The sequence below is a fragment of the Haemaphysalis longicornis genome, unplaced genomic scaffold (assembly GCF_048455015.1).
Source record: "Haemaphysalis longicornis isolate Haplotype H1 unplaced genomic scaffold, Haemaphysalis longicornis Haplotype H1 scaffold_1, whole genome shotgun sequence".
Taxonomy (NCBI): domain Eukaryota; kingdom Metazoa; phylum Arthropoda; class Arachnida; order Ixodida; family Ixodidae; genus Haemaphysalis; species Haemaphysalis longicornis.
The window spans coordinates 273,234,994-273,250,998 of NW_027526203.1; the positions used below are offsets into that span (position 1 = coordinate 273,234,994).

Below are 16,005 nucleotides of genomic sequence, written 5' to 3' on the forward strand. Positions count from 1 at the left end.
CTGTATGCTTCTCTGCTAAAACACACACACACACACAGACACACACGCGCGCGCGCGCACACGCACGCACGCACACGCACACCCACACACGCACATGCACACACACACACACGCACACACGCACGCACGCGCGCACGCACAAACACACGTACAAACACAGACACACACAGACACAGAGAGAGAGAGAGAGAGAGAGAGAGAGAGAGAGAGAGAGAGAGAGAGAGAGAGAGAGAGACGTACGTGCGTACGTACGTACGTGCGTATAACTGCATAAAACGTTTCGCCCTGCCGGACAAGGAGCAATTAGAACTCGTGAAAGCTTCTTATGAGGGCCACCTGTACAATCCACACTTTTGTCGTAAGGTCGGGGATGTTAAGATAAAAAATAGCTGCCAAAAAGTGAGTGTAGTAGCTTGCGCCCACGATGGTGTCTCCTACGGATCCCGGACCGTGTACTTGTGGTAAAAACAAAACAAAAACAATTCTAGCCACAGTGTTTTTGGCGACTCTGCTGCCAAACGAACGTTCAAACGCACGCCGCGAATCCTTCTAATCGACACCCGAAATTTCAGCTACCATTCAGGCGTCCTTCTCGGATGGGTCCAGAACAAAACCTTCGAAAGAAAGTAAATTTGCTCCGTTACTTCCACCATCATTTTTCTTTCACCGTTCTGCCCGTACGAACTCTTTATGAAATAGAATTTTTCTGCAAAAGAATTCCGCTGAAAGCGTATTCTCCGCGCCAAGAATACAAAAAAAGTAAAGCCTGGCAATAGCCCAGGCAGCTGAAGAGAGAGCCAAGAACCATGGCATCCGTCATGGACTCACCAGTCCGATGAATATGCAGAAGAGCTGGATGACATCGGTGTAGGCGACCGAGTAGAGACCCCCGAAGAACGTGTAGAAGAGCGCAATGCATGCGGACGCGATGATCGACGTGTTGGTGTCGATGTCGATGATCACTCCCACCGTGGCGCCTGCGATGTACCGACGTACGGCCATGTTAAGCGGATACTTAACGGCACGTGGTCAGTGAATTCACGCCTAACCTTGGCGCCCTTCATGTTTGGTTCTTTTTGTTATTCGGTAGTAACTGACATCCGAATTGGCTTCTCGTTATATACGTCATTTACTCAGATAACTATGTAAATGGACTTTCGCATGCGGCTAAATAATGAAATGAACCGTTCAAACTTAACGTTATTTAGGCCAAAGAAAGCTTGACGTTCGCTATAAGGAGCGTGATTTCTAAAGTTACGTTTTTGTGGCAACTGAAAAAACTGGCGGTTTGCGACCGCCACAATGCATCAATCATGCCCTCGGCTGTGACGTTTGTGATTTCATTGGGTTGTTCTGTAAATGAAGTATACATCACAAAAGCTGTAAAAATACGCTGAAAATGAAGAGATGATCAGCAAACGAGGCTGTAACGCTTAAAAAAAGAATCCATAAGAAGCCCATGCGTAAAAACACCTTCAATACGAGGTATTCCTGTATTATGTTTTTTGCGCTAGAAAAATAAAGATGCTCGAGAAGTTTAAAGTTTAAAGGGGCCATGCAGACAAAATACAAGTTTGTTTTATTCGGAAGAACTCGTGTTCTGTAGTGCCCCCAGCGCTTGTTCGGAAGCAAGCGATGCTTTATTCACTGCGTATATAATTAATTTATGTTAAAATTATAATTCTCCGGCCAAATCGTGTGTTTTTGCGACGTCTGCAATGACATCATAAGAAAGGGTCTTCAAGCTAAACCTGGTGTGAAGCGGAGACTTGTTTACCGTTAGTCAACCTAGGTGGCGCCGCCATACCGCAGCGGACCGTTTGCTGCCTTTGGTTTGTTTTTTCCCGTATTTGTACCTGGCTTGTTTTTGTTCAGGGAGAAAATAATCGTTCCGTGAAACATGGTGCTCGCTCGACAAATACGGTCCCGTAAGACGCCGTCGCTTACGTCAATCGGCCAGTGTTGTGTAAGACAACTTCAAAGCGCCGCAGTGCTGTGCAACTAAAACAAGCATAATGCGCCTAGTACCAAAAACCAGTACGCATCGGTACTTCTATGTTTACGTGTGCTTTGGATACTTCCACTGTTTATCCCACCATTCTTACTGCTATAAAAAGAATGGGCCCTAAATTTAAGCGCAAATAGCTCGTTCGGCAAGCTTATAAGTTCTGCCTAATTCGAGTTTTTGCTTTTGCCGGCCTCAGCCAATCGCAGAGTTGGTGCGTGTGACATCATAGGTTCTGTTGCGGAAAATGAGCTAGTGGGTCGCATGAACATTCCCTTTTTTTTTCTAATTATGTATCTTATTTTAGTGAAGTTTGCGTTAAGAATGGTGTCAGTATGATTCTAACGAGGAAATCTTTCGAATGAACCAAACTTGTGTTTTGTCTGCATGACCCTTTTAAGTAACCTAAAGCTATTAAATTGAACAGCATGCCCAAGAGAATTCTGCAACAACTATAACCCCATGTTGCGCCCACAGAGAAAAACAAAAAAAAAAATACCTCACACGTTCCCAGCACAATGCATGGTGTAATGCAACTTTTCAGTCAAGGGACTAGTTTTTGGAGATGCTTTCACTCTGAACGCTAGTTTAGCCAAGCGGTGAGGAAATTTTATTCGCTATAGGCGATGCTGTTGCGTTGAAACAATCTAAGTGCCACTGAAATTCTGTACGACCAAACATAGTTCGAATGTCGTTCATTATGATGATTCCGTATAGTAGTTTTCGCTGTAACGAAGTTCGACTGTACTGGGCATTTCCTTCTCAGCCCACGATCAATTATACTTATGGTCCGGATCCGTGTGGTAGCGGCCGCATCCAATTAAGTAAAGCCGCTTATCGGGATCAACAAAGGGAAATCTCTTCCGTCGGGGAGGAAACAAAAGAGACAGCCCATGCGGCTTACCAAGGGCCGCCAAGATGGCCGCCGACCAGAAGACTTCTCCGCATAGGGCTGGGATGAAGAGCAGGCCGCCCATACGACCGCCGAAAAGCTCTTGAAACGGGTCAAGCATGGTGACGTAACCCTCCGCACGCATTTTGTTGGCAAAGAAGTAGCCGCCTGAAAAAGGGGGGGGGGGGGGGCGACGGAACGCGTCATTCCACTAATTTCAGAGTCATTTCGTTCTCACCTGTATACACTTTGTGAACAAAAACACCTGGAGAGCTAGCATCCCACAGTGTGTTCTAGACGTGAACGAAAAAAAAAAATTAGCTGACGATTTATATACTCCCTAATGCGAAATTTTTTTAGTGCAGTGCGGCATGTAAAGCCTTCTCGGCGACGGCGCATAGCTGCTGCTTCGGTGGCGCGAACCTCTGGGTTCTGGCCTCGGCGGCGCTGTTCCTCTGCCCGGGCAGCACGTCCTTCGTCTCAGGAAGTGACCGCGCCATCGGCGAACGCACGATTGCGTGCGCTCCTCTGCCGTTATCTCGTAGCGCGTCGCCGCCGCGGAGCAAGTCTCGCACGGCACCCTCGGTATTCGCCGCCCCTCTCCCGGTTTCGTAATACTCTCCTCCTCCGATTTCCTTCCCCTCTATCTTCGCTGCCTTCCTCGTTCTCGCGGTTGCAACGAGGCCGACGACGAGTGACTCCGCGAGACCACAGGAGCGGGCGCTGGAGAGCTGCGCTCTAAAAAATACAAAATCGAAATTCCAGGATTGGTCAGCAGGTGCGAAGCAATTATCGTCGTCTCAATCCAAAAATACTAACTCGCCGTGACAGTTTGCTAAATGCAGCATTTAAAATGAGGCTCTGTATTACAATTTGTTTGCGGAGCATGCAGAGAGAACGTCCGCGTCCACCGCGAAAGCAAATGTCGTTTCCGAACTCTGCGACTGCATGCATTTGTAACCTAGTAAGTTTGATGAAAAGCTGCCACGGAATACGTTTGAGAGTAGCTGAATTACAACAAGCTACGCAATCACGCTTTCAGTAACTGCGCTTTCATAGAACAGCGCTTCTGTTGGGCGGTCATTCACTCCGTGTATGATAGGCAGGAGGGGCCCTGCTTTGCGTCACTGGCCATGCTAATTGGTTATGTGAGAGTTTACGGTCGTATACTCCAATTGTGGCTGGTTCGTGCGATAAATTTGGCTGCAGCCTGCTCAATGGTGCAGCAAAGGGCTGCTTCAGATTTAGAACTGCCGTGGTGATTTAGGGGTTGCGCGACCGAAAGCGATCTCGCGGCTTCTATTCCCGGCCGCGGCAGGTGTTAATGGTGGGCTCCTGCCTGATAGTGACGGTCCTGGCCCTACCGCGGAATAAGCACTATGTCGGCTTTACCATTACCTGCCTCCGGCGGGACCCTAGAACGGGAAGTCACTGTTTGGCTAGGTATCGAAGCTGTTTTAAATTTTAGCATTCCCTTTGAAATGGGGGGTGACAACGGTAGTGAGAGTGAGAGGCAGAACTATCGTTCACCACTCGGCTAAAATCCTGCTGAGTCAAATTTGTACGCTCAAAGCAGCAGGTTCGCATAGCGACACACAGACATACACACACACACACGTACGGACGCATTCACGCGCACACACACACACACACGCACACGCATACACGCTCCCGCACGCGCACGCCATCAAGACGCAATTCGAAACTCAGGACAGGTTCGCTGATTATGTAGTTGGCTGACCATGGGTAAGTAAGGCGAGGGGGCAGGGAAGGGCCGTGCAATGGATTGGCAAGCCCCTACAATTTTTGTCGCTGCTTGGTTGAAAGATGAAGTGCCCTTTTTCTAACACACACATACATACACACACACTGTCTCTCTGTCCCTTGGCGGTGGGGTTGCATTCGGTGGTGGCGGGGTGGGGGGTGCTTGATTGTATAGGGATAATAGGTGAGGTGTGGAGCTATCAGCATATTTTCTTTCTTTTAATGTTGTTCACGCAGCGCTGAACGTTTACTCTTTGGGGGAAGCAGATTTGATGTCTTGCTGTACCAACCCTCGCTCGAGATTATTTTCAGCGTACGAAGCTCGAAGGCTCGACTGACCGGCGTGTTTTCGGGATATTGTATGCAGAATGTTTGGATGCAAAACAATAGACGGGAATAGTTGTTAGACACTGTATTGACATTATGTACTTATAGGGCGCATGGTACCAGATAGCGGTTCTCTCTATTTTTTTTTTCTTATAGGGGAGCTTGATTAAGATATCACTTGGGTATCATATTTTCAAAGCGAAATTATTTTATTCCGTTATATTTGATGACCTTGCATTAATATTTGCGACGTGTCAGTACTATAATATTAGAAAATAGTCCACCCCACCAACTTAAATGCTTGCCTCACAGAAAAACGAACTACTCAGCTGATCAATTACTGCGCATAATTATAAAATAATTGGATAATGCTCTTTTATTTCGCTGTACTTATGCGAAAACTGGCTGCCTCTACGCGCAAGCAATGCCCATCTTACAAAAACCTTTTTAACTGCTACATACGTTTTTTTCTTGAACTGTTAATTTTCGTTAACAGAATGAGAAAAGCTCACCATTTTTTTTTTGCATATCGCGCTTGACCCTGAGGCAGGAGTATGGCGATATAATATAGGCTAATTATTATTTAATAGGCTTCTTGCCCAAGAAACTCCCGTGTGTGACGCACTCACCCAAGACTAAGCTGAGCGCGTAGCCAACAGGAGCCTGGCACCAGATGATGCCATTGCTGTAGACAGCCTCGGCGGTGCCGTTGATGTATCCTCCTCCCACCCATGTGGCTGAAAAAAAAAGGTAAAAACAATAATGTTGAACCAAGCGGATTGCCGAAGTCGTAAGCACCGTTTCATCCAAATGGACAGGGCTAATTGCAACAGGCTAAACAAAACATGTCTTAAAATTTAACTTTTCGCTTTGTTACCGGCTTAGTTCCGAAGTCAGTAACGCCTTAAAAAACTTGAAATGACCGTGTGAGAATCGTCAAGAAGTGCGACCGGCGATTCCGAGCCAGTGCGCTCTTCGTGGAGACATGCGATGCGCTGAAACCGGTCCGGCGCTCCGCTGGTTAATCGGCGCCCCGACGAGGTGGCACCACCGGCCCCCCGCACGCTGCATAGGCGCGCTGGATGCGCGAACGTGTGCGCGCGGAAGACAGAGTGAGTCTGATCGGAGGTCCGGTCTGGGTGAGATCGGCGAACAGCAAGGAGGCGGCGGACCATGTATCTCAGGTGGGGACTGTTGTCGCTCGCCGTGAGTGCCTGCCTCCCGTTCGCAGTCACGACCAGGATTGCTTGATTCGTGGACGCCGTCGAACTCTATGCTTGCATGCTTTGGAAGTTCCCAAAGAAACGGCTGTGCTTCGGCACTACTGTCTGCTGTGTTCTCGTATCGGCGAACCTCGCTGGGCTGCCGTAGGTGCGGGGCCCACGTGGTTGACACATCGGGAGCTAGTGTAGTGGCCTACGCCGGAGTACCACAGGCTAAGTCGCCCCCGAAAAACGCCACATATTCCCCAACCTAAAGGACCGTTCTTGTAAGCGAAAATTCGCTGAACGTAAGCCTTTTTTTTAACAACAAATATAAATTATAATGCTTTGGCAAAGTTGGAATGTTTCGAAGTGCAAATGCAAGGCTGCAAAGATGTTCTAGGTGATATTTTTTTTTCCGGCATGGGACATGGCTTTTCTTGTTTTGCTGTCCCATTTAGCGTAATGGTATACTGAGTGCGCCACGCATAACTTACTTAAAATCCTTGGAAGCGGGACAGTTCACAGTAAAACAAACAGCTACGGTCATGGATCACACGCTGCATACTGATCACGAAAAAAAAAAACGTGGAGCCAAAATTACTCTGTATACACGTTCGCGTACGTTTCCTCCTATAAGGCGGTTTACTTGCAGCTGTGCTGCCGGAAATGTTCGCATATCGAGCTGAAAGGCGCATCATGCTGCAACTCGTTGATGTCGCTCGTTCTCGTGATAAATTTAATAGCATTTCACCAGGGCATTTGAACAGACCTCGCGAAAATGAAAACTTCGCCAAGAAGAAATTCATTTTTTACCACAGCCCAACGATACCTGAATTAACATGACACAAAAATTTTAGCCTATGCCCGCTTCAAAGCACTTCTTGTTAAGCTATGCTCAACGTAAACTATGTTCACCCCCATCTGAAGTAGCAAGCCCCGCCGTTTGTGGGGCTAACCTCTTCAGTGTTCATTAAAGTTTTCTCTCTCTCTCTTAGACCACATCCATAAAACAAGTTAGTTACATCTAAGAAAATGATGCCACGCAAGGCATTCCCCAAGGTGTATCAGACCCTTTTGAAAAGCGTACCCCTACTCCACATATATGGCTGCCGTGCGGTGGCACCTTGAAGCGATCACTGTACGGGCCCCACGTATACTTGTCCGTAACTTCGCTGCAGTATTAGTTCAAATTCACGCCAACTTCGTATCAATGTGGACACCAGCTGATAGTCACGTCATTGGTACCTCGCGCGAAGACTGAAATGTTTGATGGCACATACATGTGACATATTCAAGGAATGCATGGGCAGCATAAACTTTCACAAGAAGATCAAAAAGTTCCCGATCAGGCAGGGAATAAGGCAAGGCGACCCTATCTATCCAAAATTGTTCGCAGCATATCTCGAGAGGGTATTCAGGAAGGTTGAATGGGCTAATACAAGGATACAGGGGAATGGAGAATACTTTAGCCCCTTGATATTTGCAGCCGACGTTACCTTGTTCAGTGAACCAGGACAAGCGGTAAAAACGCCTAAAGACTCGCACTAAAGAAGCTGTCTAATAAAATTAAAGAATAATACGAAGAAACCGAAAGTAATGTCGAAAATAGGCACACAGGGAGCCTTATTTTTACCGCAGGTAATGCAATACTTCAATAGGTGGATGTATATCCCTCTCTTGAACAATTTTTAGTGTTTATTCTAGCCACGATAAGAAAGAAATCCGCTGTAGAATTAATATAAGCTGAAAGGCAAACACGCCTAAGTAATACGCAAACGCAATAGGCGCCCTCTATCACAGAAAAAAAAATACACAACCAATGCGTGCTGCCACTGATGATGTATGGCGGAGAAACTTCGCGCCTCACAAGGCTCCTTGAAGGGAAACCTGTGTGAGTCCAACGAATAATGGAACGAAAGATGATGGAAGTAACGTTTAGAGATGAGGAACGAGCATCCCATCCGAGAACAAAGTCGGGTGGGAGATGCCGCAGTTGAAATTAGGAGGGACAAGTGGACTCGGTCTGGACGTATTATGCGGAGAACTGAGAACCCGTAGACCATTAGGGTAGCACAGTGGCTACACTGGGACGGGACTAGAAATAGAGGGAGACCATTAACTCGGTGGAGGGAAGAGATTAGAAATTTCGGAGGCAAAATGAAGGGCCTAAGTCATTCCAAGACGGGAAGGGCTGGATAAACAATATGAGAGAGGCCTTGGCGCTGCACAGTAACAAGCAAGCTGATGAGGACGATGAGTATGATAATGGTTTATTATTATTATTATTATTATTATTATTATTATTATTATTATTATTATTATTATTATTATTATTATTATTATTATTATTATTATTATTATTAGAATATTACTCCTTTCACACAACCTTGCTATGCCACCTTCCTTTGTTTGCTCGTGACTGCATTTTATTCAACTTCTCGTTTGTATAGCTTTTATCCTTACCTTACTATCTTCTAATTGGCTGTATGTTCCCGTAACCAGTACATTATTTGTGGCTAACTCTTCTGTCATAGAGTATGATATCATTGTTATTAGCGTTCTTTGTGCTTCTATTAGTGTAGTTCTTTGTAGTTCTATTAATAGTTCTTTGTGCTTCTTTTAGTGATATGTGTTGTATGTACCATGTCATTTTGTTTGTTTTTATGTTTGTTAGTGTACCACCACTAAGACATCACCGTCGTTCCTGGGCACTGAAAATAAATTGATTGATTGATTGGTTGATTGATTATTATTATTATTATTATTATTATTATTATTATTATTATTATTATTATTATTATTATTATTACTGAACGTTTTGCTGGCCGAGTGGCATGGCTTGCAACACTAAGCCTGCCTTTTCTTTTTTGACTGTCTGTTCTATCTTTCTATCCTTTCTATCTTTTTTTTTTTTTTTTTTTTTTTCAAGATGGCGCCTAGCAAGGATTGTTGTGTTCTTTGCTCTTGCGTTTTTTATGGCAAACAAAAGTTTTTCCGCTGCATTGCCTGTAAAAAACGCGTGCACGCGAAGTGTGTTGTGTGGCCGGACGCTGAGCTTCAACTCCTGAGATCTGGCGCTCGGCCGTTCAAGTGTAACATCTGTCAAACGGTTGAGGTGGCGGCTAGGCCTAGTGGAGCCAGCGACGACTTCGGCGCGCCCGCAAGCAGGGCTTCTTCCCCCTGCTCCCTTCGTCAAGGCTCACCGACAGTCGTCAAGAAGGCCCCGGCGCCCCCGCTCCAACCGGGTGACCTTGGTGCCGAACCTGCCGGTCTTCGCGCGCTCCTCGCTGACGTGCTGGAGGGAATTTCCTTTCTCAGCGACCAAGTGGCCGGGCTGCGCGAGGACAACGACCTTCTGCGCCGGGAAAACGCGCGGGCTTTTGCCTGCCTCCGTCAGGAGAGGGAGGGAGACCGCGCCCATTATGCGAAGTTGGTCACTTCCCTGCGTGCGGAGGTTTGCTCCCTGCGAGCTGAATTGCTTCGCCGTCCCGCTGCTTTGCAGAATGGAATGCGCGGCAGCTCGGGGAGGCCTTCTTTCACCCAAGCTGTTAACAATGAAGTGCCATCCTCGTCGGCTACGTCGGCTCCGCTGCAGGCGGTGTCTCCGGCGTCTCCAACACTGCACCCAACTCCGTCCACCCCCTTCCCAGTGCTTTCCGTGTCTGTGCCTGACTGTCACCCTCCCAGTTTTGAGAAAAAGCGCCGAAGCCGGGCATGTGTGGGTGCGTCAGACACATCTGGACTGGTCGTCGTTTCGCAGCCGAAGCGCCCCAAAGCTATGTTTGTTTCCAAGCTTTCTCCGACCACCACCCCTGCCAGTCTCAATGCTCATCTGTTAACTTTAGGTGTCTCGCCCTTGAGCTGCCGACGACTGAAGACTAAATTCGACACCTATGCATCCTTTTATATTTCCTTGAATGAAGAGTGTTTCGAGCGCCTAAATGACCCCGCTGTTTGGCCGAAAGACTGCCTCTTTAAGGAGTTCCGAGGCATGTTTCGCGAAGGCATGCTTCACAGCTCTGAGCGCATCACGTAAGAAAAACAACCATGACTAGTTTAGATGTTTTTTATCAGAATGTGCGAGGTCTTCGAACTAAGGCGACTGAATTTTTTGGTAACGTTCTGGCTTCTTGCTTTCCGTTAATAGCTATATCTGAAACTTGGTTGTGCCCTGATATCCTATCCAGTGATTATTTTCCTCAAAATTACCATGTATATCGTAATGATCGTGCTTTAACGGGATGCAAACAAAAAGGGGGCGGGGTCCTTCTCGCCGTTGACAAATCTCTCCCGTGTGTGCTACGTAGCGATATTGATAACGCAGATGAGTCTTTATGGGTCGAAATTCATTTCTCTAAATCTGAAAAACTTCTAGTTGGTGTTTTTTACATTCCTCCTGATGTAGCTCCTGAGGCGTTCAATAAGTTAATCTCCTCCATTGAACAGGTGCTTATCACTCATGGCAACCGCAAAGTCCTCCTGCTTGGAGATTTTAATGCTCCTGGCGTGGAGTGGAGCCAGCTAACTTGTTCCCACTACAACCACCACATTGAACAGAAGGGTAATAGGTTGCTAGATTTTGTGGCTTTCACTTCTATGGCACAGTGTAATCGCATAAAAAATTGCAGTGGAAATATTCTGGACCTGTGCTTTTCGAACTTTGATGGCGTTAGTGTGTTGCACTCTGATTGTTCTTTAGTAATACCGGACAGATTTCATCCTCCTCTTTCTATTTCCTGTTGCCTCCCTTCATTGCTCCACCGTTCCGTAAATTCCAACAACACGCAACCTCATTACGCTTTCGCCAGGGGAGATTATGCTGGGCTGTATGGCTATTTTTCCGCTGCCCCTTGGTCGACCGTCATTGACCACACTGATGTCAATGAACAAGTCGACCGTTTCACAGAGATTGTGCTTTCGGGTATGAAGGAATACATCCCGCAATATTTACCGAGGAGGTTCAAGTTTCCACACTGGTTTTCTTCTGAATTGCGGGATGCCCTGAAACTCAAGGAACGTGCGCACAGAAAGATGAAGCGCTCTGGTGCCAACCAGTTTGCTCAGGAATTCCGGCGCCTACGTGCCCTATGTAAAATATTGCACAAACGTGATCATACTTCGTACCTGGCGTCGGTAGAAACTAAAGCAACTCACCAACCGGGAGCCTTCTGGAAATACATTCATTCTAGATCTAGTACAACTAACGATTCTATTCGTCTTCTAGACTCCAACGGCGATGAGGTTGCCAAGGTGGCCGACTGCTTTGCTCGTCAATTTTCTTCTTTTTTTGGGATTAGCGGTGGTAGTGACAACAGCAGCGCCCCTTGTCACCAGGGCGAGAACTCCGGTTGTTTACAACTGGACGAGAACATCATTCGGACCAGCATCAAGCGGCTCAAGCCCTCGCTTTCTTGTGGGCCAGATGGTATTCCTGCTGCAATCCTAAAAACATATGCAAATATATTCGTTCCTGTGTTCACTTCAATATTTAATAACTGTCTCCGGTCGGGAACGTTTCCTCGCTCATGGAAAATCTCTCGCGTATTCCCTGTTTTCAAGTCAGGCCTAAAAACTGATGCTATAAACTATAGGCCTGTCTCGCTGCTTTGTTCTGCCTCTAAAATTTTCGAGTTATCTCTTCATACGGTCTTGTCTTTCTCATTTAAACATGTCCTCATTCCTAATCAACATGGATTTATGCGTGGTCGTTCAACTTCCACGAACCTTGTATGCTTCATGGAGAAGGCTGTCCCAGCAATCGTTGGTAGAAGCCAACTGGATGTGGTCTACTGTGACATGAGCAAAGCCTTTGATGTTGTCAACCACTCGTTATTGCTTGCAAAGCTCACTCTGTTAGATGTACACGCTTCTTTGGTGGGTCTTATACGTTGTTATCTCAAGGAGCGATATTGCTATGTAAGTGTTAACGGTCAAACATCATTTAGGTACAAAGCAACCAGTGGTGTACCCCAAGGCTCCGTCCTGGGTCCCCTTCTTTTTTCCATTTTCATTAACGATGTTGCTTCTGCCATTCAAAATTCTTCTTTTTTGTTGTACGCTGATGATATAAAAATCTTTAGAGAAGTGCGTAGTGTTCAGGACTGTAATTCTCTTCAGGTTGATATTGTGTCATTCCATCGTTGGTGCACCAAAAACGACCTTATTTTGAACCCTTCAAAAACTAAAGTTGTCTCCTATAGTAGAAAAACTCAACAACTGCAATACCCTTATGAAATTGCAGGCACCACACTGCCGAGGGTGACCGAAATTCGGGACTTGGGAGTACTGTTTGATTCTTCTCTGACTTTCTCTTCCCACATTGCACAAATTACCCGTCGGTCTCTTCGTTGTCTGGGTGCTGTTTGCAGGTATTCTAGAGAGTTTAAAGGTCCGCTTCCTTTCTTAAAGTTGTATTCGGCTCTCTGCTTACCTCTTCTTGAATACGGGTCTGTTGTCTGGAATGGAACTTGCAAGTCCAATAGTGACCGTATTGAAAGGGTTCAAAATAAGTTCCTTTCTATCTTTAAGCACCGCTTCCGTCATGTGCAAGACGACGCAAACGGCATCATGTCTCTTCTGAAAAGCATTCCTTCCCTTCGGTGTCGACGAATGCGAGCTGATATTATCTTTCTCTATAAACTTCTTCATGGTAATATTTTGTGTGACGATTTGGTTACACTTATCAATGTCAATTTGCCAAATAAACTTTTCAGAAAATTTCCAGCTTTCAGACCAGTTGCTTTAAATAGCCGACGCTCGTCCATCTGCCGAATACAATGTGCATATAATGAATATTCCGTTCGGCTTGATATATTCCAGAGCTCCTTTACTTTGTTCTCTAATGAGTTGAAAACTGTTGTAGCTTAAGTCCTTTATGTCATTCCAAATTTATGTACCCTATGTATTATGTGCAAACTGTTCTTGCTTGCTTTTCACTTTTTCTTGTTTTGTGTTGCTTGAATATTTGTACGTTTTTAGTGTCAGTGTTGGTAATGCTGAAGCTTTTCCCCCTTTTTTTTTTGGAACTTCCTAATATGTTGTTAGAAAACCTTGGCTATATACGTATACTCTATGTCATGTTGATTCAATATTTGCTTGTATAGTTCCTATTTTTCACATCTACTGAACGTTTTGCTGGCCGAGTGGCATGGCTTGCAACACTAAGCCTGCCTTTTCTTTTTTGACTGTCTGTTCTTTTTTTTTTTTTCCTTTTTTGCTTTCTAAGATTTCTGTAACTATTTTTACTTTATTGTTTATGTCATACATATAGTTTGTGTATGTTGTCTTGTCTTAATTGTAGTGTTTTTTTTTTTGTATGGTGTACCAGTACCAAGACCCTAGGGTTGTTCCTGGGCACCGAAAATAAAGGTTGATTGATTGATTGATTGATTGATTATTATTATTATTATTATTATTATTTCATATTATTTGATACCGGAGATGATACTTACTACCGATGTCACGTATGATGACAAAGGGAAGAAATAGAATAGAGATCTATAATCAGAATGCTCGCGGTCTTAGCACCAAAGCATCTGAATTTTTCTCAAATTTAGTTTCTTCAAGTATTCACGTTATTGTTATTTCCGAAACCTGACTCTGCGGTGATATTACCTCTTCGGATTATTTTCCACCAAACTACCAAGTCTTTCGTAAAGATAGGAATTTTGGTGGGGTTAAGCAAAAGGGAGGGGGGGGGGAGGGTTGTTAGTTGCTGTTGACAGTGCTTTTCAATGTGTGCGGTGTCATGAACTGGAGAGCGACCACGAGTCTGGCTAGATATACGACTAAGTGGAGGTGAGATGCTTTTACTGGGGGCATTTTATATTCCTCCTGATATTGCTCCTTCATCGTTCAATCAGGTTCTTACATCTATAGAACAAGTATTCGCATCTCACCAAAACCATCAGCATGTTATTCTGGGAGATTTCAATACACTTTGTGTGCAATGGGATAGCCTTACTCTTCAACACTACAACTATTACGTGCAACAGAAATCCAGCATGCTATTAGACTTCGTAGCCTTCACATCCATGATGCAACTTAATAATATCAAAAATAGCTCCGAAAACATCTTAGACCTCTGCTTTTCAAACATTCACAATGCACGAGTATCGAGGTCTGGTATTTCTCTTGTTAAACCCGACAAGTTTCATCATCCGTTTTTAGTTTCTACTCCAATATCTTTTCAACGCCGTAGTGTCTCGTTGAAGAATAACGAATTATCTTGCTACTGTTATGCTCGTGGGGACTACACTGGCTTGTATGACTTCTTTTATACTTTTGATTGGTCTGCAATTCAAGATCTTCCTGATTGTGATGCGCAGGTCGAGCTGTTCACTGAGGTTGTCAAAAGCGGTATGGACAAGTTTATCCCAAGTTGAAGCCCAGCCGCTCAAAGTACCCCTATTGGTCCACAGAACTTCGTACCATGCTTAAATTAAAGGACCGCGCCCACAGAAAGTCAAATAGTACTGGACTTGATTAATGGAAGGAGGACTTTCGCTCTAACCGAAAAATATGTAAAAGTCTATGAAAGCGTGACAACCGCTCCTATCTAGATTTCGTGGAGAGCAGCATGAATTCCCAGCCTGCAGAATTTGGGAAGTATATCCGGTCTCATAAAAACAACTCATGTGATCGCATCAGCCTGGTTAATTCCTCTGGGGAACAGGTGCATGACGTCGCCAACTATTTTGCGCAGAAATTTAGCGCTACATATGGCCAGCGCGATGAGACGGAAATGAACCTTTTGTTAAACCATGTACAAGGCCCAAGCCTCATACTATTAGACGAAAAGCTGGTTCTTGAGAGCCTAAAGCGCATGAAACCATCTTTGTCCTGTGGTCCTGACGGAATTCCTCCAGCCATTGTTAAAACGTATGGCAGTATTTTTGTACCTGTTCTAACTTATATATTCAATAATTGTCTAAAAACAAACGTCTTCCCTCGCACGTGGAAAATCTCTCGAGTGCGTCCAATTTTAAAGACAGGCACGACGTCTGACGCAACAAATTATAGGGCTGTTTCTCTTCTTTGTGCCTGCTCCAAGCTGTTTGAGACAGCGCTTCACAAAGTCTTATCAAGTTCTGTACAAAACGTCCTTATACCTAACCAGCATGGCTTTATTTCGGGAAGGTCGACAACAACAAATCTCGCCTGCTTCATGGAGCAGGCCTCCGCAGCAGTTTCAGAGAGGGGCCAGTTGAACGTTGTATACTGCGACCTGAGCAAGGCATTCGATGTTGTCTGCCACTCGTTGTTATCTTAATAAGCTTTTACTGTCTGGTATTGATGCACCCCTCGTGGCATTGTGGAGTTATCTACACAATCGGTTTTGTTATGTGAGTGTTAACGGCAACAAGTCTGCTATGTACAGGTCTGTGTTGGGCCCTCTGTTGTTTTCTATTTTTATAAACGATGTGTCAGCTGCAATCAAGAAGTCTTCGTTCCTAACCTATGCTGACGACATCAAAATATTCAAACGTATTGAGTCCGCCGAGGACTGTGTTTCCCTCAACAAAGATGTGTCCTCGTTCTCTAAATGGTATTCAGAGAATAGATTAAATCTTAATCCAAAGAAAACAAAGGTCATCTCTTATAGCCGAAAAACAAACATCCTTTACTTCCCTTAGACCATTGACGGCGGCCCCCTGTCTAGAGTTGTTAGTATCGGAGACCTTGGAGTGCTCTTTGACAGCGCCTTAACTTTCTCGCCCCATGTCGATCAACTTACTCGGCGGGCTCTTCGCTCTCTCGGTGCTGTATGCAGATTTTCACGGGAGTTTCGGTCTCCTAATTCATTCCTGAAA

At 45.2% G+C, this 16,005-nt stretch overlaps 1 protein-coding gene across 2 annotated transcripts in view; it reads right to left on the reverse strand.

Annotated features, from left to right (window-relative positions):
* The window catches only part of LOC144145976 (high-affinity choline transporter 1-like), a 118,761-nt gene that overhangs the window by 28,906 nt on the left and 73,850 nt on the right, over positions 1–16,005 (reverse strand). For both annotated transcript variants that reach the window (XM_077677861.1, XM_077677871.1), the window contains exons 3-5: positions 5,618–5,725; positions 2,910–3,065; positions 829–977 (exon numbers count right to left, since the gene is read on the reverse strand). In XM_077677861.1, coding sequence (XP_077533987.1) covers positions 829–977; positions 2,910–3,065; positions 5,618–5,725 — 413 coding nt within the window. The remainder of the gene's footprint in view (positions 1–828; positions 978–2,909; positions 3,066–5,617; positions 5,726–16,005) is intronic.